This window comes from Bacillus rossius, chromosome 7 (genome assembly GCF_032445375.1).
Source record: "Bacillus rossius redtenbacheri isolate Brsri chromosome 7, Brsri_v3, whole genome shotgun sequence".
NCBI lineage: Eukaryota > Metazoa > Arthropoda > Insecta > Phasmatodea > Bacillidae > Bacillus > Bacillus rossius.
Window position 1 is genome coordinate 2,276,677 of NC_086335.1, and position 22,602 is coordinate 2,299,278.

General features: G+C 43.0%; 2 protein-coding genes across 5 annotated transcripts in view; one reads left to right on the forward strand and one right to left on the reverse strand.

Moving 5' to 3' along the window:
* The window catches only part of LOC134533641 (serine/threonine-protein kinase tricornered), a 455,610-nt gene that overhangs the window by 34,132 nt on the left and 398,876 nt on the right, over positions 1-22,602 (forward strand). The gene's annotated exons all lie outside the window — the stretch shown is intronic.
* LOC134534391 (uncharacterized protein C6orf132 homolog) lies at positions 6,979-12,496 on the reverse strand. Its single transcript, XM_063372856.1, has 3 exons — positions 12,488-12,496; positions 9,404-10,082; positions 6,979-7,145 (listed from the first exon to the last, which is right to left on the reverse strand). The coding sequence occupies exons 1-3, from the start codon at positions 12,494-12,496 to the stop codon at positions 6,979-6,981; spliced, it is 855 nt and encodes a 284-aa protein (XP_063228926.1).

Here is a 22,602-nt window from a genome sequence, read left to right on the forward strand (position 1 = left end):
CAATAATCCACCTGGATTAGCTTGGTTAGCAGGCAGTTTATGACGGGCGAAGTTAAGCCCAAAAAAAGGCAACCTAACAGGTTTGTGTGGGACGAAGTGCAGCTTACCTTAGCTGGCAGGGTGAAGTAGATAGTGGCTGTCCCTGGGGGTGATTCCGGGACGCACGGCGCGGGAGGTCGCGGTAGCCATAGAAGAAAAAATTACGCCGAAAACCAAAATAAACTAAAGTTAAACTTAACTATTTGGGCAGCTACGAAGAAAAACTAAAAAAATCTAGGCGACATGGCCTGGCTCAGAAAGCAACTACATTATTGCCGACAGCGGATCACGATAGCTGCTGGTCGTTACTGCGACCTGTTGCGAAGATGCGCGCTGGACGAGAGCTGCCCTCAAAAATCCCTGAAATTGGCGCCGGGACGCTAACTTAAACTTTAGTCCGGTCGTCTGTTCCTCTGGAGGAGGGGATCGGGAAACCCGAAGTGCTCCGAAGGGCTCCGAAAGAAAAAAAAAAAGGGCTTCGGCGACCTATCGACTGAGTGTGAGGTCGACTGTTTCTCCTGGTGGGGTTAGGGGATATCTGGTTCGTCCTTTCGCTGCTAGATGGCGTGGGCATGCAGATCGGAGTCTCGTAGAGACCATCGCGGCACTTGGTGGCCGCCATTTTGCAAGTGGGGGGGATTTTGGCCTTGAGGTTGGTCACTGCCCCCGGCTGGCCGATGACCGCTGTGGACCAGGGAGGGGTGGGGGGTATGTCCGGTGAATGACCTGCCCTGGGAGACTTCGCCGGCCAGGCGTCGGGACGTGCGGCGGAGCTTGAAAAAAGGACACCAAAATGTGTTAGAGACCGCAAACTTCAGCACACCTCCGAGAAGGGGTGGCGGTGACCATGGGAAGCTTAGGGTGGCTACTTTCGTCACGCGTAGCGCTAAACTCGTGACGAGACGCGACGGCCAGTGGATACCGTTGCTGATGATAGCCCTGTAGTCGGCTAGACCCAGCAAATTTGGTGGGAAACGGCGGTGAGAGCACTATACTGCTCAACAAGCTAACCTGCCGGTACACTCGACCGAACAAGTTTGGATGGGGGCGAAAGCAGCGGGCGAAGGAGGAAAATTGAAGTTATAAAAAAATTTAAAATTTTGTAAAACTAAGAAAATAAAAAAAAATCGTGCCTAAAGTAGCACTGATTCGGCACAGATTTAATCTAACACAGCTAAGGCTTTATAAGCAACCTAAGTCTTAGATACGCTGATCTATAACGTATATTTAAGAGATGATGTTTGGTCAAGTCATCAGTGACATTCGGCGTGAAGTAGATTTATTGTTTGGCTTTAATTAATGTTTATCCCAACAGTAAGGGAACAATATGTTGCATCACTAAAACAAGCACGCATGCTTGAGGATAATTTAGTGTCCACTGTGTCGGAGTACCAGTGAGGACATTTCTGTGCGTAGAGCACTTATCGACGATTTGTTTTTGTCCACTGAGCATGTAGGCCAGTGCGGACATTTGTCGCGGATATGCGATTTTCGTCGTCGATGTTTGTCACACCTATAGGTGGTGTGAATTTTTATTAGCCAGTGCGTAAGATTTGAGCCATGCCACATAATTATTTTATCTTTGAAATTATTGAAGAATTTGTTATCTACTATATGTCTACGTCATGGAAGATTTGAAGATCATGAAGATAACTCGTTAAGATCCAGTAGCGTTCGTCGAGAGGCGTCATCTAAGAGAGAAGAGCCAGCTGTTAGTCAGGCGAAACACGTCACTGTCACATACACAATCATTAATACCTGAGATTTCTTTTGCGATATAGTTCACGTTACCGTTCGTCCTTCAACCAACTTACATATCTGAACACAGCTCCGTCACTATTGCACATACACATACACTACTTCGTTTCATTTCTCCTAGCTTCGACATTCATATTATTTTCTATTTAGGAATTGTTCCTACCCTACACGCTAAACTAAACAAAGAGATAGTATTTCATTACTCTTGTTATAAATATATGAATCTGATGAGATTTCATTTAATTGAATTTGTCATTTGGCACATGCTTATTACCAAAGAAAAAGCTTGCCTTATGAGCTAATTTTGAGTATCATTACACTCAACCATTAGTATTGAGCTTATAATAAAGACATTTCAATACTATTATAAACAATTTTGCCTAAGCAGAGAACAACCATTTATTTAAAATATTTTTGTTAGACAAACTAAAGGAAGTGAACACTAGTGAGTGCATTTTCGTCGACAACGAGAAAGTGTTCAAGAACACGAGTGTGTATACGTGATAACTACGTAATGTTTTATTTGTGATTCATAACTTCGTGCATTATCTGAACTGAAAACATTGTCAGATATTTTGTCAACGATCTACGAATTTGTCAATAACATTTCTACGTACTTGTGTCTATTGTACATGTTTATTCTCAGCTACAATATTTTGGTAATCTTTATCTACAAAAGAAAACAAAAACACTAAGTCACTTTATTCAGGACTAGATACTGATGATATGTGATATTGTGTATATACAATATGAGAATTTGATTTGTTTTAAATAATTAATTGATGTTGATTGAAAAGATAACATGTTACCTATTAGTTTAAAACAAGGGATATGTTTAATTTTATTATCTTGAATATTATGTTATTAATTATTACTTTTATGATATGCTGAATGTAACGTCATGAAACTTATCTCACACAGACTCTGATAGACTTTCAACGAACAGAAGTGAGAAGTTTATGAATTGTTATTCAAGAAAAAACATAGTCATGTTAACTCAATGTATATTTAGAAAGTTTATTTTGATTTTTCTGGAAGAAAAGATCACAACAAACATTGAAGCGGCTCTGTAACCAGTACAACTGTTTACAGTTATATATTATTATTTTTATTATGATTGTAATATTAATTGTATATTCCATGAGCGAATATTATGTATTTAATTGTTTTGATTGTAAAGAGGACAACCAAGGCATAACAAATATGACACATCTTATTACCATAGACGACACACTTTCAACTTCAGGGTCTTCTAAGAATTATTCCTTGGAAACTTTATTCATTTGGTCTTAGTTCGATTCTTTTACACTCCAACATCCACGTTTTTATATCACTATGCAGCTTATTCTGTTTGCTGATATCGATAGCTCCTTGGTTGCTAGGGACGGCCAGTAAATAGATATTAGGAAGAAGGAGGGAGACGCCATCGCCATCTTGCGGAAAGAAGACGTTTCTCGGGCTGGGGCGAACCAAAGCCTTGGTTGCCGCCCGAGAAATAGAAGATTTCGCGTCATCCGCGATCGTGTCCTGCTTAGAATTCTCCTCTCTACGAGTTGAGAGAATTGTATCTGGATTAAATAAATCCTAGATAGGGAGTATCGGCGACTTCGAGTGCCAACTTCCGCGTCGGTCCCGTTTTCGTCTCGTAGTGGTTCCAGACATCTGAGGGCAGCGCCAGCTGAGATTCGACCACGAAGATTGGTGAGACCAATCCAGAATTCAACTAGACTTTCCAGGACGAGAGGGATGTCGAGTCTTCAGCTGATACCCGGCGACCTCAGCCCTCATGTAGTTCGCTAATTACAGCATTACAGCATCCAGAGTTCCAGTGTAGCAGCAGACCACCTGGAGGTCCTGTGAAGAGAGCCTCAAGCCTCCGACGACGGATAGCTAGACCCGGCAGGATATTCGACGTGTTCTAGTGACGTCATTTGCATCCAATTTCCGACACCTAGATTTGACACCTTGGTTGTTTCTCAATTAATCTCATTTTAAACATAACTTCACACCAATATTTAAGAACCATTAAAATCATATGTTTTTTCAATTATTATTATTTCATTTATATGCAAATTTCCACTATTCAGGTAACACCACTAAATTTACTTTTTATAATTACTCTCCATACAGTAACCCAGGGCAGTGACGTGCTAGCTGGACTATCAGTCTGGGCAGACCATCCAGCAGTAGCGGTCCTGGTATTTGCTGCAACGAGGGTAGGCGCCAAGAACCCCATGAGAACACATCAATACAATAGCAAGGAGGTTTATTACAGTGGCTACCACAAGCTAGGAGTAGGAGCATAAACAGAGATTTGTTTCATTGTGATCGTTTGCAACGTTGTCGGCCGGTTCAACATTGTACATACCGCTGTCACCAATGAGGTAAAATAAACCACAGTAGCTGTCTGAATAGGGTCCGAGAGTGTTGGCCGAGCGGAGAGACAAGCCAGTTGGCCGCCAGATGACGTCATGCGCAGTAGCCGTCGAAACTCGTCGGCCGCTTGCCTGCCCCCTGCACTTTACCCACATATGTCGGGTAAAATGGCCATTAACTGGCTTTTTTACCCGACGTAGGTAAAACATTAACACAACTCATTATAATAATAAATATAAAACCAAGGTGTGTGTATACAATTTGTTAGCAAGTTCAGGAGATAGACTTTAAAAAAATTGTTTCCACAACATCTAAATAAAATAACGAACTAAAATCCCAACAAAACATCACTATGTTAACAAACAGAGTGCTAAAGTTTTAAGTGTCTTCAAATATAAGGTCTTGACTTTACTTAAACAAGAACCAATTAAAAATTAAAACCTAACCTATCAAACATAACTTAAACAGTTAAACGTCTACAGCCTTCACATAAAAAGTCACCATTTTTTTCTTTGCAGCAAGCACACTCTTCGTGAGCCCAGCGGTGACATCCGGAACACCTAATCCACACTTCATTTGTTTTTGAGTTTGAATATGCTTTTTCACAATATAAGCAGTCAGAGTCATCGCTCTCACCTTCGTCCTCTTCGTTGAAAAGGCTTCGCCTACTTTTGGCAGGTTTTTTCATCATTTCAATTCTATTATTTTGGGGTTTGAGATTTGTAAATGTTTTCTTTTGACTTTTGTTGCTTTTTTTGGTTCTCTTTTTGTTATTTTGGCCTTCCCTTATAGACTTCTCCTCCAAAAGTTATCTCTTGTACGGTCTCGAAGTAAGAACCGCTGCTTTACCTTTCTTACGGTTAGTTTTGCGTTTGGTGATGTTGGATTTTGGGCATTTTGGCAAAGGTAATATATCTCCTGGAGATATTGCAAATGATGTACTTGGTTCAGAACCCGTCACTGGACTCTTATATAGACATTTGCTAATGTTTTTGGACTTTCCACTCTTAGTTGATCCATCTTCACAGCGAGCTTCTACATCTTCACCTCCAGTAATTGTATCTTCACTGCCATCAACTTTGTATTCACTTCCAGCAGCTGTACCTTCACCAACATCAGCTGTATCTTCACCATCAGCAGCTGTACATTCACCATCAGTCATCGTACCTTCACTACCAGCAGCTGTATCAACTACACCACCCACTGTTACATCTTTTCCTTGAGCTATTTCTTCACCGCCATCAGACATAGCATCATCGTTACTGCCAACTTCTACAGGATTAACATCGGCCAATGAAATATCTGTGGGTTCTGCAGCGAAAAAATCTGAGCCGGAAAATATGTTAGGGTCCAGCGGAACAATACCACATTTCTGAAATCCATTAATAGTTGTAGCTGGCAAAGCTGCTCGTAAAAATGCTTCTCCAAGCAGCTTACTTACTTGGAACTGAGTATACGAAAACAACACACACACACATTGCCATACACGTTAAACATTTATAGTGCAGATTAAAAGAATTAAATTCAATAGTTTCTTTTATCATTTAGGAATACATGAATAGAGCTAAGTATACAGTTCGGGCAAAGTTAACATACGGTCGGGTAAAATGGCCATGTAGTCGGGTAAAGTGGCCAGCCACCTGGCCACTTTGCCCTCTGAGACACCATTACACAAAAACTAGTGGGGCAAAAAAACCGACATATTCTACAGTTGTTAATATGTGGTTTTAAAGTATAAAACTTGCTCTTTACGCTACACTATATTAAATAATTATGGCATTACTAAGCATTTACGCATGACCAACAGTAATTATCACTTACCTTATATCAGAAATAATAAAAACCGTACAACCTTAATAAATCAAGTAACTTTCACTGCAAACAGGCCGGGTGCTCTCAGAACACTAATGGCGTCTCTTACAAATGTTTCACATCCTCGCCACCAGACTTCAGCACTCACCAGTGGAGTAACAGCCGATGGCCACTTTGCCCGCCCTGGCCACTTTACCCTGCTCTCCCCTACCATTATTCTTCCTATCCTTCTCCTTGGCGAAGCCCATCCGCTTTGTAAAGCTCGCGGCTGCTAGCGAACTAAAGGAGCTAATAACAATTTAGTTTAGAACTTCGTCAATATATGGCTTTGCCTTGAATTTGTAACGCTCTATCGTTTGGTACGTTCGTCACGTCTTGCCCAGGGTTACCTACCTTCCCACAAAATAAAGCTGAAGATTGGCGACCCGGTTTTGCTGATGCGTAGCCTTGATGCATCGAGATAGTGCAATCAAGGGAACTTTGAAATCAAAATTTACCTCTTTTTATGTGTATGTCCTACAAACTTGAAACTTGGGTGTGATGGTATAATATGGTGTGTTTAGTTTGGGCAACGCCGGGTACTGCAGCTAGTATGGTCTTAAAGAGATAAGTTGACATGTGTGTGTTTTTCGTTCCGAAAAGAAATACTTCATTTATCTAGTTTTGACAAGTCTCGTGCTGCGTGTGTTTTTTAAAAAAAAATCATTTCTCTAGTTTGCTTTTTACCAAAATTAAGGTTTTTAATTATTTTTGCGCATTGGTACAATTATCTCATATTGGCCATTTTGTGACTTAGTTGCTTTTTCGCTGCCTCTCTAGAATTATTAGTTCTGTTGTCGCATGTAGTATTGGTTGCACGAGGACTCTGCCGACGACAATGTGACTGTGGTCTTAATAAACCTGACTCAAACATTCTGGCATAATTGAGCAGTGCAACTGCGTGCACCACTACCTCGCGGGCAGGCCGCGCAGACCTCCAGCTCTGAGGGCCGATCAGGAGTTGTTAAACTGCAGGCTCTCGGCCGCCGACCACTTGTTCTCGCTGCCACCTGCGTGGTCGCCCCCGCGGTGTGGTTGCAAGGCCTGCGTGGTGCGTGTCGGGAGCAGCCCGGCGGGGCCCAACTGTGCCGTCGCATCTCGGAGGGAGTCCCGCCTGCGATCTGGACGCAGAGTCGACTGGTTCGAGCATCGTCGACTTACACCAACTAAACTGCTTTGTTTCGACCCTCCCCTTATCTTTGACTAGCTGCCCGACCCGGCTTCGCACGGCTATACTAATGGAAAAAAATTAAGCCACGTCTCCCATTTACAGTAATGGTAAATAAAAAAAAAATTCAGTGAAAATTTATTACAATGCTGTATAATGTACCGGAGAGAAAATTAATAGCACCGATGGTTTCCCGACTCGTGCACGCAACGTACAACTGATGTACCCGTACTTCGCTACGGCAGTCTACAGGCAGATCACTCTTGCGCCGCTCATTATACACGCCCCTCCTTGGGGGTACGCCACTGCCGCGCGATGCCCGTTGCCATGGAGACGCAGAAGACATGAACAATGTAAAATCCTGTTCTCATGCAGACAAAGTACCCACTGTTGCCTGGTTTTAACCACCCATGGGATCTAATTTTCGGAAAATGTCATCCTGCGTAACATAAGGAACATTACTGTGAAGTTTCAAGTCTGTAAAATATATAGACTTGAAAAAAAGGGCAATAAAAAACAAATTAAACACAGAGAGAGGAAACAAAACAATAGTTTAGGTTTGCGATTTAAAGTGATAAAAAGTATTTAAATACTAATTGAACTCTTATGAGGGTACTGATTGCTTCGTTGTTAATAACACACGGGTGTTTTTTACTTGAATGGGAAAATTAAGAATGATAAGGCATCTAGTGCGTGGCAACAATGTTAATAAGCAATAGGAAATAAACTTCTAGCGCCTGCGGCATTGTCAACACACACTTCGTACGTGTACTGCATGTTGTATCTAACCCCCTCCAACGCATTTGATTCTAAATTGGACTTTTAGTAAGGATCCCTAATGGTATTGATAATATAGCCTATAGCCTTTCTCAATAAATGTACTATCCAACACTGAAAGAATTTTTCAAATCGGACCAGTGGTTCCTGAGATTAGCGCGTTCAAACAAACAAACAAACAAACAAGCAAACAAACTCTTCAGCTTTATAATATTAGTATAGATTATCAAATATAACTCCAACAAATAATAACTAATATATTATACCTTATATACCGTACAATAATTCGTTTTATAAAAATGTACAAAAAAATTCCAAAGGTAGGTTTGGAACTTACTGCTATTAATACTCGGCTTACGTGTATCTTGTAATTTACGCCTTGGTTACAAAGGCACTTTTAGTAAGGATCCCTAATGTTAGAGATAATATAATATAGCCTATAGCCTTCCTCGATAAATGTACTATCCAACACTGAAAGAATTTTTCAAATCGGACCAGTGGTTCCTGAAATTAGCGCGTTCAAACAAACAAACAAACAAACACTTCAGATTTATAATATTAGTATAGATGACACGAGCGAGGCACAACATAAACAGTGACAAAGTACTGAATGCTACTATAACCATATTTATTGACAAATTCCATGCACAATTTGGGTCATAAATCTCATCAATTACAATGATGTTTATTCAGTTTTGACTGGTCTTCAAATAAACTGCCTTATTCCTGAAGAGCTCTGCGAACATAAAGGCTAAGGTTAAAACACTAGCCTTAACTCATGTGTATACAATACTTTAATTGCAATAACTACACGAGCACCTTAAATTGCCGTTATTGCACTCAAACAAAAGGTAAGTAGTGTCTATGAGGCAGTTACACTGTCAAAAACTATTAACAGTTATCACATTTCACTTGACCCCATGGATTGTTCACAACTATTTTTGGCTATCTAAAAAATCGGCAAATTACCATTATTTTTAAACGGAATTCAAACTCGTAAATATTTGTAATTAACAAAATTTAAGTTATAGCCTACTGTATTCCAGATAAAATACGTTAAACACTAGTATAATATCATATTTTTTACAAATTAGTAGAACCGAATATACATACTGAAATGTATATGAGCCATAAACAAACTGTAGTTCACGATTGACAAAATATTTGAGCAAATAATAATCTATATAATGTGTTATATACTTATTACAACTCCACACATGCAGCGGAATACGAGACAAATACTAATTTGTTAAATGTGTTTATATGAAGAAGAGGCTAGCCGCCGAAACTGCATTGCCCTTCTCAGATGTTGCTCACCGGTGTCCGCTGCAAGCCGCTGTGCTCCTCCCAGTGGCTTGGCGAGTCTGCCTGGTCTCACGTCCTCGACCACTGCACTTCTTACATTCGGTCACACACGCAGTTACGTGAACTTGCCGGGTGCGGTGCGAGGTGACGTGGAGTTGCCGGGTGCGGTGCGAGGTGACGTGAAGTTGTCGAGAGTGGTGCGAGGTGACGTGAAGTTGCCGGGTGTGGTGCGAGGTGACGTGAAGTTGTCGGGAGTGGTGCGAGGTGACGTGAAGTTGTCGGGAGTGGTGCGAGGTGACGTGAACTTGCCGGGATTGGTGCGAGGTGACGTGAAGTTGTCGGGATTGGTGCGAGGTGACGTGAAGTTGCCGGGTGTGGTGCGAGGTGACGTGAAGTTGCCGAGAGTGGTGCGAGGTGACGAGAAGTTGCCGGGTGTGGTGCGAGGTGACGTGAAGTTGCCGGGTGTGGTGCGAGGTGACGAGAAGTTGCCGGGAGTGGTGCGAGGTGACGTGAAGTTGTCGGGATTGGTGCGAGGTGACGTGAAGTTGCCGAGAGTGGTGCGAGGTGACGTGAAGTTGCCGAGAGTGGTGCGAGGTGACGAGAAGTTGCCGGGTGTGGTGCGAGGTGACGTGAAGTTGTCGGGAGTGGTGCGAGGTGACGTGAAGTTGCCGGGAGTGGTGCGAGGTGACGTGAAGATGCCGGGTGTGGTGTGTGTGACGGGGGTGCGGGGCGGGAAGCCATTCAGTCGCGAGGGAACCCGTACACGCAGCTCCGGCTCGGCTTGTATCGGGACAGCGCAGACTACAGACTACAGACCGGCGCGGCTGGCGGAGCCGGTGTGGCGAGGCGACGGCAGCAGGTACTTGCAGTGTCCGTGTGCGCGGTGTCTGTGATAACTGTGCTCACTGTGCCACCTCAAACACGTAGCTAGTTTCCATTCAGAAGCTTTAGCCTCATCATTGCTTGTAAAATGACTGTAGTAACGTAAGAAACAGACTCTTGTTCGGGCGTAAATAGGTTGTGCGCTGTAGACAGACGTTGGGTCTAGCAAAGAGGATGGAATAATGCAAGTGTGTGGTGTGCCTACACTCGTGACTCTATTTGCTGAACAGAATGGCATTATATGAGTTATTTTTCTCTGAAATCAAGTAAAATTATAATCGTCGAAATAAAATGATTGTTGTGTTTGTAATTGGCATTCATTAAGTTTAGAGATGCAGATTTCTATGAAGATTAGAACACCAGCGATGAGTCAGTAGGGGAAGCGAGGGGCTTCTGGCCCACACAATTATAAATCTTTTAATCTTAATTATTGATCCCCTCTTCCTCCGCAATCCCAGTCAGTTAGTGTAAATTAGAATAGGTACATCAATCTCAATTATGGGCAATCGAGTTCCCACCAGTCCCTATTATTGTGTATATGACTCTCCACCCTTCCCACCTCTGCCCCTCACACTTTCCCACCCCATCTATTCTACCAATTAGACAGTTATTGATTTTTTCTTAACATTGTTTATCTTGTAGGGTGAATATTTATTGATGTCTGGATGTCTGTTTATTTCCGACGTCCATGTTGGTTCTGAGGTTCTCTGCAAGGTCTCGCTGGCATCGTCGTGATGATGTCACAGAAGGTTGAGGGTCGCACCTCAGTATTGATTTTTATATTTTTATTAAATGGTGAGTGCGGCAGGTGGGTGATAAACTAAGAGAGAAGGATGAGGTGGGGCATTCTGACCACAATACCAAGACTCTAGTTGAGAATGAGAGGATGGAAAAAATGTATTCAATATTAGCAAAGGATGTGAAGGAATAGAGGCGAAGTTATAGGTAAGGGGGGTCGTGATGAGGCATACAATGTGGGTATTGAAATGAAAGTGTGTTGGCGGCCATCTTGACTGATGTTTTGTACGACATCGAAGAGAAAGCTGAAATATATTTTTAATATCTTGAAGACAGTGTATAATTATTAAAAGCCTCTCGCATATACAAGAGTAGTGTCGGTGGCAAAGGAGTATCGAGGGGTAATGAAATTTCTGTTGAAAGGGTGAAATATTTAAGTGTTGGAAGTCATCTTGGCCGACATTTCTGGAGTAGGTAACTATCGACGCTGTAGGCCCTCTGTCAGAGACTCGTTGCAAGGCAGTGTAGTCATGTTATTCTAAGCAGTATGTTTTTTTTTAAATATTATTTCAGAAATAAAACAAATATGAGTAATATTTGCTGACCATTGGATGTGTATCCTCCACAAGTCTTCACAGAGAAGAGACCAAATCCAATATGTAAATATTATGCAAATGTTTTTTTTAATATTAATAAAATAAATGCAATACAGGTGGGAGGCACGGAAGACAAATATGAGAATTATAAAGTGTTGGTGGCCATCTCTTGAGTAACCTGAAATTCCAAAGACTGTGTCGGCCCCTCTGTGTATGTCTTGATATTTACTTAAAGCATGTAATATCCTCGAAGGAAAGCCATATTGAATACAGAGGCCATGTTTGCTGTTACAGTTATGATGGTTGAAAGGGTATGGAGGTTTTTCGTCTAAATCTGTGAATTGACTATTCAAAACGAATCAGGGTTGCAGGAAATATAGATACCATCTGTATTTTCTAATGCAATTTTGAAAGTAAATGCTAGATTGTGGTACTAAGGCCCCATTGGTTTAGTCAATCCTCTGTAGGCTATACCACATTTAATGTAAACATTTTCTAACAGGGACACTAGCATAGCGTGTATTACCTCTATCAAAGCCCGCAAGGAGTGCTAGTGATATATTTATGACATTAAATTACCTACAGTTATTATTTATAAAAAAGGGTTACCAGAGTATGCCAACCAATAAGGGTGTAATTTTATGCATGTGATGCATGCCTAAGAACTTGTAATTTTTTCAGTTAGTAACACATCATATTATTATTGTAACAACCTCTGTCACACAATCCTTTTTCTCTTTGTATCAAAGACATGGAGGGAAAAAAATTAAAACAAATATTAGATGTGTTGACTCAGCATGTCTTTGCGATAGGAGAGACGACATCCAACCCATTAGCATAATTCAAATAATTTATAAAATAAGTAAAAATTCTTGTTTAACAGATAAAAAAATTATATTACAAGAAGCCAAACACCTATGTGTCTAGACAATCCCACTACGTGTCCATACATGTGACCCAGTTTCTCAGCTCAACAATAATAGCTTAGAAGACTCACCTTAGCCATCGCAATCTCTAAATGATGGACTTTACATTCACAATACCTGTGAAAATATCATGATGTTAAAAAACCACCAATTAAAAAATTAATTATAATCAAGTAACATAAAAAATATGTTTCAAATGATTTTATTATAAAAATCACACATTAATGTAAAACAAATTTCTTCGTCCATTTTCTTGTGCTCTCTCAGGGGGTTGAAGCTGCCATGATAGTCCAGCTGGGACATCTCTCGGGAGATGTGGTCTCGCCGGGCCGAGCAACTCTGTGTCCTAGCTGTGCAAACCCAGACCTCACTGGTTAGCCGTGGCCTGAATTGCACATACATAATCACCCTAAAGAAATAAATTCAGCAGAAAATGTAGTTAGTTTGGTGTGAAGTTCTGTCTATGATGGTTAAACGACTCAAAAATATTAATGGTGATTTTCAAAAAAGCATTGAAATTAATTTTGGTCATTTTTTCTTCTCAAATCCCAAAACTTCATGTCCTTTACAAGAAAATGTTCTACCGAAAATACTCATTTACTTTTGCCGATCGCTAATCACAGTCCTTTGTGATCGCTAATCACAGTCCTTTGTGATCATGAAGCAATGTCCCCGGCGACCTGCCGTCCAGGCATGGGGGAACGATGGACAGAGGGTCCGCCCGGACCTGTGGCGCACGTCCTTTCGGCGCTGGCCCGCCTCCACACACGTGACCTCAACAACCAATCACAGTGCGACACGGTTCAAAATCTCAACAGTATTCAAATTTCTCAGCCCTCGCACTGAGGATTTTCCTGCAAAAAATAAAACAGGATTGGCTGTTTGAACAACTTGATAATTTTTCCGTCTCCAGTGAGAGAGAACATCTGCCAATTTCCCCATACGCAGAATGCACCAGAAAGTCTCAGCACAAAACAAATATCTAAATCATTCCTGTTAACAAAGCAGCACATACAATTTTTTTACCAGGTGGAATTCAAACAAAACTACCACTACTCAGTCAAATAATAATAAGCTCTGAGGCATCTGAGAAACACGAACATGCAAGATGAACTTCCTTCTCCTTGGTGTCTAGCGAAGGCATCATTCTTTTGCGATCGTTAGTGAGCATCCCGAATCCCACATTAAAGAACTAAATAATATTTAGCTGCAAGCAACACGTGGCGTCATTTGTTGACAAGAATCGACATTACTTTAAACAAGTTATTTTGCATGAGATAAATGAATTATCACCACTGAATGGTGCTATTGTAGTCAGTTGGAGCCATATATTCTCGAAACCTAGCATTCTCGTAGCCACATAGCCCTGTGTTATGGAAGCTTCGTAGTCCTGTAGCATCGCAGTCACTTGCCACGTATCCTTGTGTTGTGTCTTACAATATTTTTTATCAGTTGGAATTCAAAAAATAAACATCCATTGCTCAGTCAAATAATATGCCATGAGAATCTGAGAAGCACTAACATGCAAGACGAATTTCCTTCTCCTTAGTGTCTAGCGAAGCCACCCTTCTTTTGCGATCGTTAGTGAGCATCCCGTATCCCACATAAAAAAAAATATATTTACCTGCAAGCAACACATGATGCCTTCTGTTGTTGAAAAGCAGAACTACTTTCATCAAGCTCCTTTGCATGAGATAACTTAACTCTCGCTGATGAAATCTTTAAAAAATATATATTTAAGTAATGGTTCCATTTTGAAAACTGTCAGTTTGCATCTAACATAAGTCACAGAAGCTACCATGGATCCTGGTTTGTTATCTGCAGCTGAATCGGAAGGAAGCCATTGTAAATGCAGTAGCAAGGATTTTGTCATGAGGAGGAATGATAGACGCCATGAGAATAATATTGTGATAATAACCCACTTAAGCTTTAATCGGTGTAGAAAGTTGTTAACACGAATTGACAGCTTAAAAAGACATGGTACAACATGTAAAGACAAGACAACTTACGGGATAGAGTACATCGATAGACACTACACTAAGGAATAGTGTACTGGTTTATGTAAATAATTTTCGTTGTCCTGAGCGTGATGGCATTAGCTCACCCGATCGTGACGAAGAAAAAGATTGAAGAATGTTGATGATTTATGGAAAAATGAAGACAATGGAAGAATCCTTAACGTGAAAAGTGAGAATTCATACACCCCGAATTAAAGTAGATCCTTCGCACTTTCTAAAAATGATGGACACTTTAAAAGAAAGATTTTAGACGATAAAGAAGCTTCGACATCAATGATATCGAATACTTACAGTAATCCGGGTGAAGACTATGCCTTCTACGGTGATAGCGACAGTGACTATGAGATTGGTGACAAAACCAGCGACTGTGAAGTACCACCTAAAGCTGTCAGTATCGAAAGCTGTGATGAAGCTCTGAGACCGAAATGGTGGAATCATCGCGAAAAAAAAAAAAAATTCTGATCAAGCTTATGATGATCACCGGGAAGATAGTGATCATAAAAAAAATTAAGAACCGACATTACAGGAAGATGGTGATAAGAAGAGATTGATTATGTCATGTGAAGATCCTAACATATTAGTTGACCTGCTATGACTTATATACATGCTTCGCTTTGTATAGGAAACTATTCTTTCATCAAAGAAATATCCTTCATACTCAAGGAACTGAAGGAGACTGGCTACATACAATAATGACTTGTTTTACTTGAATTTGTATAATGTTTGTGAAAAAAAAAATTTAAATTACAAAAATTTAATGTTTTTTTCTTTTCTGATTTATAACAAAGCCTGCGTTCTCGCTACTGTGTGTTCGTTCCAATTTCCTGTGAATACTGTGTGTTCATTCCGTTTCTTGTGATTACTGTGTGTATTGTATGTTAAGTGTGTTATTTTCTTTTAATGTATGTGACGTTTTGTTAAATGAGCATAGTAAGCTCTGTAGTAGCTCTGACTATTTAATTGCCCAATACCTCTTTGTCTTGATAAAACAATTTTACCAAGATTCTTGGTCCTCTTGTAAGCGTAAAACATGTTGTATGGTCTAAATGATTGTAATTGATATTATGATACTTTAGGTCGGACAGTTATATTAGCTATCTACGAAGAAGGTGTTGTGGTTAGGAGACGTATGGTCTATACGTCTGACATTGTACATGACCTGGTCTCGTCCGAAGACGCTTGGTCTATATGTATGGTTTTGAACATGAACGGTTCAGAAGTTATTTTAAGTATTGAAAATTAGACTTACAATGTTAGGCTTGACGATAACATATTTAATTCGTCGGACAGGTATATTGTCTTGAGTTGTTTTTCTGAGAGTGAATGATTAATAAACTCCGCGAAAGGTAATGTGAAACAGAATATAAAATTTATTTAATATTTAGTTTCACTTGTCACTGGTCGAGAAGCAAACAGAGGACAGGAATCAATCGATTCAGTCATTATTTTAATGAGTGATTTTTTGGTGAATTTTTCCCGAATTTCTAGCAAAATAATTACAGATTTCCAAGATGTTTAAATTTCAGTATGGCAGTCAATATGTCATCATCGGCTTACTAGAGGCTTGTATATGTAGATCTTAAGACTTTTTTAGGATTTTGAATATTATTTATTAAATAAGTATATTTTTTACATACAATTAATTAATTTAGCATTGACTAGGGATCGAACCGAGGACAGGAATAGATCGAATCAATCAGTATATTGTTTACATATTTATTTAATGAATTTTGGAATTTTTCCCCAATCTGTAGCTAAATAATTGCGGATTTCCAAGATGGCATTCTATTTCAAGATGGCGGACACCTCAGTAATAATAAATGATTACTGCACTCTTAGCGGGTAAAAATTAAACTTATATGATGGTAGCGTTCTCTAGTAGACGTAAACAAGATGTCCGTCTCCAGCAGACGAAAATAAGATGGTGGATATGACATCATACTAGTTGGCATTTAGATGGTATTTAGTGGTGGGGGGTCAGTCTGCCAGCGGCTTCCGTGAAGGAAGAATCTGTCGCCATTTTATTTTTATTTTTTGACCTCACTGGATTCGAACCGAAGAGACTCTAATGTAAGTATGTTTTTAAACCTAATTTTATTAAATTTTGTTTTATAAAAATATGTTTAATATTTAAATATTTCCAAATTTCTAGCATTAAAATTATAGATTTACAAGATGGCGACGGTAACGATATGTGCAACAGTGGTTTTTAAATAATATTTTATTAATTTTTTTATTAATTTAATTTTTTTTATTAAAATCGGATAATAATAAAAAATTTCAAGATGGCGGCCATAACGGAAATTACAACGGTGACGTCATAATTAGGGCCATGAAAATTTCGCGAAAAGATCCCGAGAGTAGCTGGAAGTTAAAACACTGTAGCATCGTCTGTGTTTCGTGATTAGGTGAGTTACTTTGAGGTGCATGTCGATTGTTACAACAACCAATCACACTAAATCTGTGTGGAAGCAAGCTCGTCCTGAGTGGCTCGTGCAAACAAGGCAACGACTTCTCTCGCAGACGGCCGCCAATCACAAGGAAGAAATCACTGGTGTGGGTATACCTTGTTGCAGTCTAGTAGGCGTTCAGATTTTTTCGCGGAAATTTCCTGCCCCTAGTCATAATCTTAGATGATGTCAGAGGCTTATTGGAGGCTGTAGACATGAATGCTTAGACATTTTTTTTAAAAAGGATTTTAAGGATTTTGTGTTCTTTCTAAGGCAAAAGTCTTTTGAGGTTTTTCGAAATCCTAATTTTTTAATTTTTAAGGAAGAAAACGAGAATTGTTTCCGTGTAAAAGAGAAAATTTTGTGTTTTTTGTCATTTTGAGTCTCTTTTGAGGAATTTTTGAGTACAAAATGGCCGCAATGGTGTCAGAGAGGTCGGTCATTGACCCCATCCACAATCCACTGCCTGGCGCCTGGCGCCAGACCGACATTTGTACACTACTCTTACTCCAGAGATGTCAGCCAAGATGGCCTCCAACACCAGACACGAATCATTATCCAATTTCTAGAAAAAAATTGGTTGCCTGTAAAGTCGGTTTACGGACGACAGTTTAATGTGACGTCATAACAAATTGATCCAGAAGAAAAGGAAATATCATATTCGGCCTGAGACTGAGCCGTAATAGGTTTTTGCAACCAAACCTTTTAGGCATTAAAAATATTATATTCTTTGAGGAAGAATTATTTTTTAAAAATTTTCAATGTTTTGTATGATAAAATCTACCTCTGCATACTTTTATGAATAAAATTGAATCATTTTTATTGAATTATCACTATTTTGTATGGATACAAAGGAGTGAAATAAAATTTACAATTTAATTAATAAATTTACTTTTATTTGCATTCATTATTCAAATATATTTATTACTTTTGAAATGTTACGTGCGCCGTATTTATTTTTACAAGTACAAAAAAATTATTTCACCTGCCAGGATTCGAACCGACAACCTTACAATTAGAAGATAGCGCCGCTGATCGCTCGGCCACGAGGCCATATTCGATAATTAATAGTTTCAGATGTTATATAAACATTTATAAAAATTTTGTTCACATTAGGGGAATATTATTTCGTTTTTATAACTATTTTATAACAAATACGCATCCCAAATACACCAAACTTATTTATAATGTGTTACAATATTTTTTAAAACATTGTGCAAAAGATCCTTGTTGTAATTTGAATTATTATGTGTAACTGTAAAACACCATTGTTGGTTCAAAACGTATTTGAATATTCAACATTACTTTGAAATAACTGTACCGATTGTGCTGAAAATCGGTGGACAATCGTTAAATTACATAATATTAATAATTAAAACGACGAAAATATGATTGAAAAATCAAATCGATGGTCGTCGTTCCAATCGAGTGGAAGAGAGATGCCACGCATGCATAGGCCCTACAATGAGCATGAAGAGAGATGCCACGCATGCGTACAATGAGCAAATAGGACACATCCGTAGTGGGACATCCGTAGTGGGACACTTTTTCGTGCAGGCGGCGTTCATCGATTTATTAGACATCACGTCAAAAAGTCAATAATTAACTTATTGGAACAATTAACAGGTTGGCATAGGCATGGTGGAGGGAGGTGGTACAGGGTTTAACTTATTGGGATTAATGGATTTTTAATTCGTCTATTGTGTGGGGCAGAACTCTTTCGCTCCCCCTACTGCCAGATGTATTTTTTTCGTGGAAGTGCAAGAGGTTATTATGGTACATATTGTCACGAACACGAGGACCGTGACACCCGCCAGGTTCTGATCTGGCAGGCGGCCCTTCAACGCCACTGACGTCATGCGCCGTCCACTGACCTAAGGTATGCCACGCGTACCAGGCCGGATTACAAGGGACGTCACTATCCCCTCCCCCCTCCACCGTCCCCCTCCCCCACCTCTCCCCATACCCCCTCCGTTCCCTGCGCATCGTCATCCCTCGGCGCCGTTATCTATCGCTGATCGGTCTTGGAGAATTCCGTGGGCCGCCGCGCGAAGTGGCGTGAACAAGCGACGCAATTCTGGACTGTTCGGGCGTCGGGTCGGCCGGGGATAACACGATGCGTCACAGCTGCTCTCGTAGATTCGAGAAGGGCGCCAGAGTACTTGAGCAGCGACGCCGACCTCCGCGAGAGTGCCGTGTTCCGAGAGCGAAGGGAAGTGCGACATCGGCAAAGTGTGAGAGACCCCCTCGAGAGTGGCGCGACACGGAGTGACGGGACCGTGCGAGTGCGACTGAGTGACGCGAGGCTGGCGCGAGGTGAGGGGCGAACCACTGTTGAGCCTGGCTCCAGTGAGGAGTGCGAACTGTGGACCCGTGGACTTGGCAGACATACTGTGACTTGCGAATAAACATTTTTAATTGCTAATGGTTTGTGATCGGACATTTTTAAGTACAATTATTTATTATTAATATAAATATTAGTAATTAATAAAACTGTAATAAAACTTAATTGGGTTATCCCTGATGAACCCAGTTTTCCTCTCACATTAAATTGTAACAGTATTTTAGCCGCCACTGACGATTACTTTCTGTGGCCAAGGATGCGAAACAGGATATAATACTCGAAATGTCGGTAATACTATAATAGCACACACATGTTTCCCTTTACTCGGTTCGCTAATTTATATTTTATCAAATTAAAAATTTGTGTAATTTAATATTTACCTGAATCATTACTCCATTTTTTAAATTTCGATTTAAGTATTTTATTGCTAACAATTTACCTTTCAGTAATAGCTCATTTTACATATACCTTTAATATCATAGTTACTGGGTTAATGCTGTGAAGTTTTCTTCCCAATGGTTAGGAAAACAAACATAGATTTGTATAACTTACAAAATTTGCCAACCTTAATTTTTTTCCGAAGAAATTATATTTTCAGCCATGTTTTTACACATTTAATAAGAATATTTAATGAATATTAGATATACTATTCCCTGATTTGTTGCCTAACTGCAAACAGTTATAGACATCTCGTAGTGGCCAAAGCGCTCGCTCCCACGTTGTTTCCTCGTAAGGAATGCCCATGAGTGTGTGTGGGGGGGGGGGGGAGGTCGGTGCCCTGTATAGAGCATCGCCTGGCTACTGGCGGGCTGGCGGGCTGGCGAGTAGTCCCTCTGTGCAGCAGCGGAGGATTGACGTGGAGATGGTGGGATGGGTGGGGGGGGGAGGAGGTCGGTGCCCTGTATAGAGCATCGCCTGGCTACTGGCGGGCTGGCGGGCTGGCGGGCTGGCGAGTAGTCCCTCTGTGCAGCAGCGGAGGATTAACGTGGAGATGGTGGGAGTGGTGGGGGGAGGAGGAAGTCGGTGCCCTGTATAGAGCATCGCCTGGCTACTGGCGGGCTGGCGGGCTGGCGAGTAGTCCCTCTGTGCAGCAGCGGTGGATTGACGTGAAGATGATGGGAGTGATGGGGGGGGGGGTAGGAGGTCGGTGCCCTGTATAGAGCATCGCCTGGCTACTGGCGGGCTGGCGGGCTGGCGAGTAGTAACTCTGTGCAGCAGCGGAGGATTGACGTGGAGATGGTGGGAGTGGTGGGGGGGGGGGGGGAGGAGGTCGATGCCCTGTATAGAGCAAGGCCTGGCTACTGGCGGGCTGGCGAGTAGTCCCTCTGTGCAGCAGCGGAGGATTGACGTGGAGATGGTGGGAGTGGGGGGGGATTCTGTGCCCTGTATAGAGCATCGCCTGGCTACTGGCGGGCTGGCGGGCTGGCGAGTAGTCCCTCTGTGCAGCAGCGGAGGATTGACGTGGAGATGGTGGGAGTGGTGGTGGGGAGGGAGGAGGTCGGTGCCCTGTATAGAGCATCGCCTGGCTACTGGCGGGCTAGCGGGTTGGCGAGTAGTCCCTCTGTGCAGCAGTGGAGGATTGACGTGGAGATGGTGGGAGTGGTGGGGGGGGGAGGAGGTCGGTGCCTTGTATAGAGCATCGCCTGGGTACTGGCGGGCTGGCGGGCTGGCGAGTAGTCCCTCTGTGCAGCAGCAGAGTATTGACGTGGAGATGGTGGGAGTGGTGGGGGGGGGGGAGGAAGTCGGTGCCCTGTATAGAGCATCACCTGGCTACGGGCGGGCTAGCGGCATGGCGAGTAGTCCCTCTGTGCAGCAGCGGAGGATTGACGTGGAGATGGTGGGAGTGGTGGGGGGGGAGGAGGTCGGTGCCCTGTATAGAGCATCGCCTGGCTACTGGCGGGCTGGCGGGCTGGCGAGTAGTAACTCTGTGCAGCAGCGGAGGATTGACGTGGAGATGGTGGGAGTTGGGGGGGGGGGAGGAGTTCGATGCCCTGTATAGAGCAAGGCCTGGCTACTGGCGGGCTGGCGAGTAGTCCCTCTGTGCAGCAGCGGAGGATTGACGTGGAGATGGTGGGAGTGGGGGGGGGATTCTGTGCCCTGTATAGAGCATCGCCTGGCTACTGGCGGGCTGGCGGGCTGGCGAGTAGTCCCTCTGTGCAGCAGCGGAGGATTGACGTGGAGATGGTGGGAGTGGTGGTGGGGAGGGAGGAGGTCGGTGCCCTGTATAGAGCATCGCCTGGCTACTGGCGGGCTAACGGGTTGGCGAGTAGTCCCTCTGTGCAGCAGTGGAGGATTGACGTGGAGATGGTGGGAGTGGTGGGGGGGGGGGGGGGAGGAGGTCGGTGCCTTGTATAGAGCATCGCCTGGCTACTGGCGGGCTGGCGGGCTGGCGAGTAGTCCCTCTGTGCAGCAGCAGAGGATTGACGTGGAGATGGTGGGAGTAGTTGGGGGGGGGGAGGAGGTCGGTGCCCTGTATAGAGCATCACCTGGCTACGGGCGGGCTAGCGGCATGGCGAGTAGTCCCTCTGTGCAGCAGCGGAGGATTGACGTGGTGATGGTGGGAGTGGTGGGGGGGGAGGAGGTCGGTGCCCTGTATAGAGCATCGCCTGGCTACGGGCGGGCTGGCGGGCTGGCGAGTAGTCCCTCTGTGCAGCAGCGGAGGATTGACGTGGAGATGGTGGGAGTGGTTGGGGGGGGGGAGGAGGTCGGTGGCCTATATAGAGCATCGCCTGGCTACTGGCGGGCTGGTGGGCTGGCGAGTAGTCCCTCTGTGCAGCAGTGGAGGATTGACGTGGAGATGGTGGGAGTGGTGGGGGGGGGGAGGAGGTCGGTGCCCTGTATAGAGCATCGCCTGGCTACGGGCGGGCTGGCGAGTAGTCCCTCTGTGCAGCAGCGGAGGATTGACGTGGAGATGGTGGGAGTGGTGGGGGGGGAGGAGGTCGGTGCCCTGTATAGAGCATCGCCTGGCTACGGGCGGGCTGGCGAGTAGTCTCTCTGTGCAGCAGCGGAGGATTGTCGTGGAGATGGTGGGAGTGGTGGGGGGGAGGAGTTCGGTGCCCTGTATAGAGCATCGCCTGGCTACGGGCGGGCTGGCGGGCTGGCGAGTAGTCCCTCTGTGCAGCAGCGGAGGATTGTCGTGGAGATGGTGGGAGAGGTGGGGGGGGAGGAGGTCGGTGCCCTGTATAGAGCATCGCCTGGCTACGGGCGGGCTGGCGGGCTGGCGAGTAGTCCCTCTGTGCAGCAGCGGAGGATTGTCGTGGAGATGGTGGAGCGGGGGGGGGGAAGGAGGTCGGTGTCCTGTATAGAGCATCGCCTGGCTACTGGCGGGCTGGCGAGTAGTCCCTCTGTGCAGCAGTGGAGGATTGACGTGGAAA

Bases quoted from the DNA above. Each gene is read 5' to 3' on its own strand.
- LOC134534391 (XM_063372856.1), bottom strand. The intron at 7,146-9,403 runs GCAAGTTCACGT...CTCTGCGTCCAG, and splicing joins GTCACCTCGCACCGCACCCG to ATCGCAGGCGGGACTCCCTC.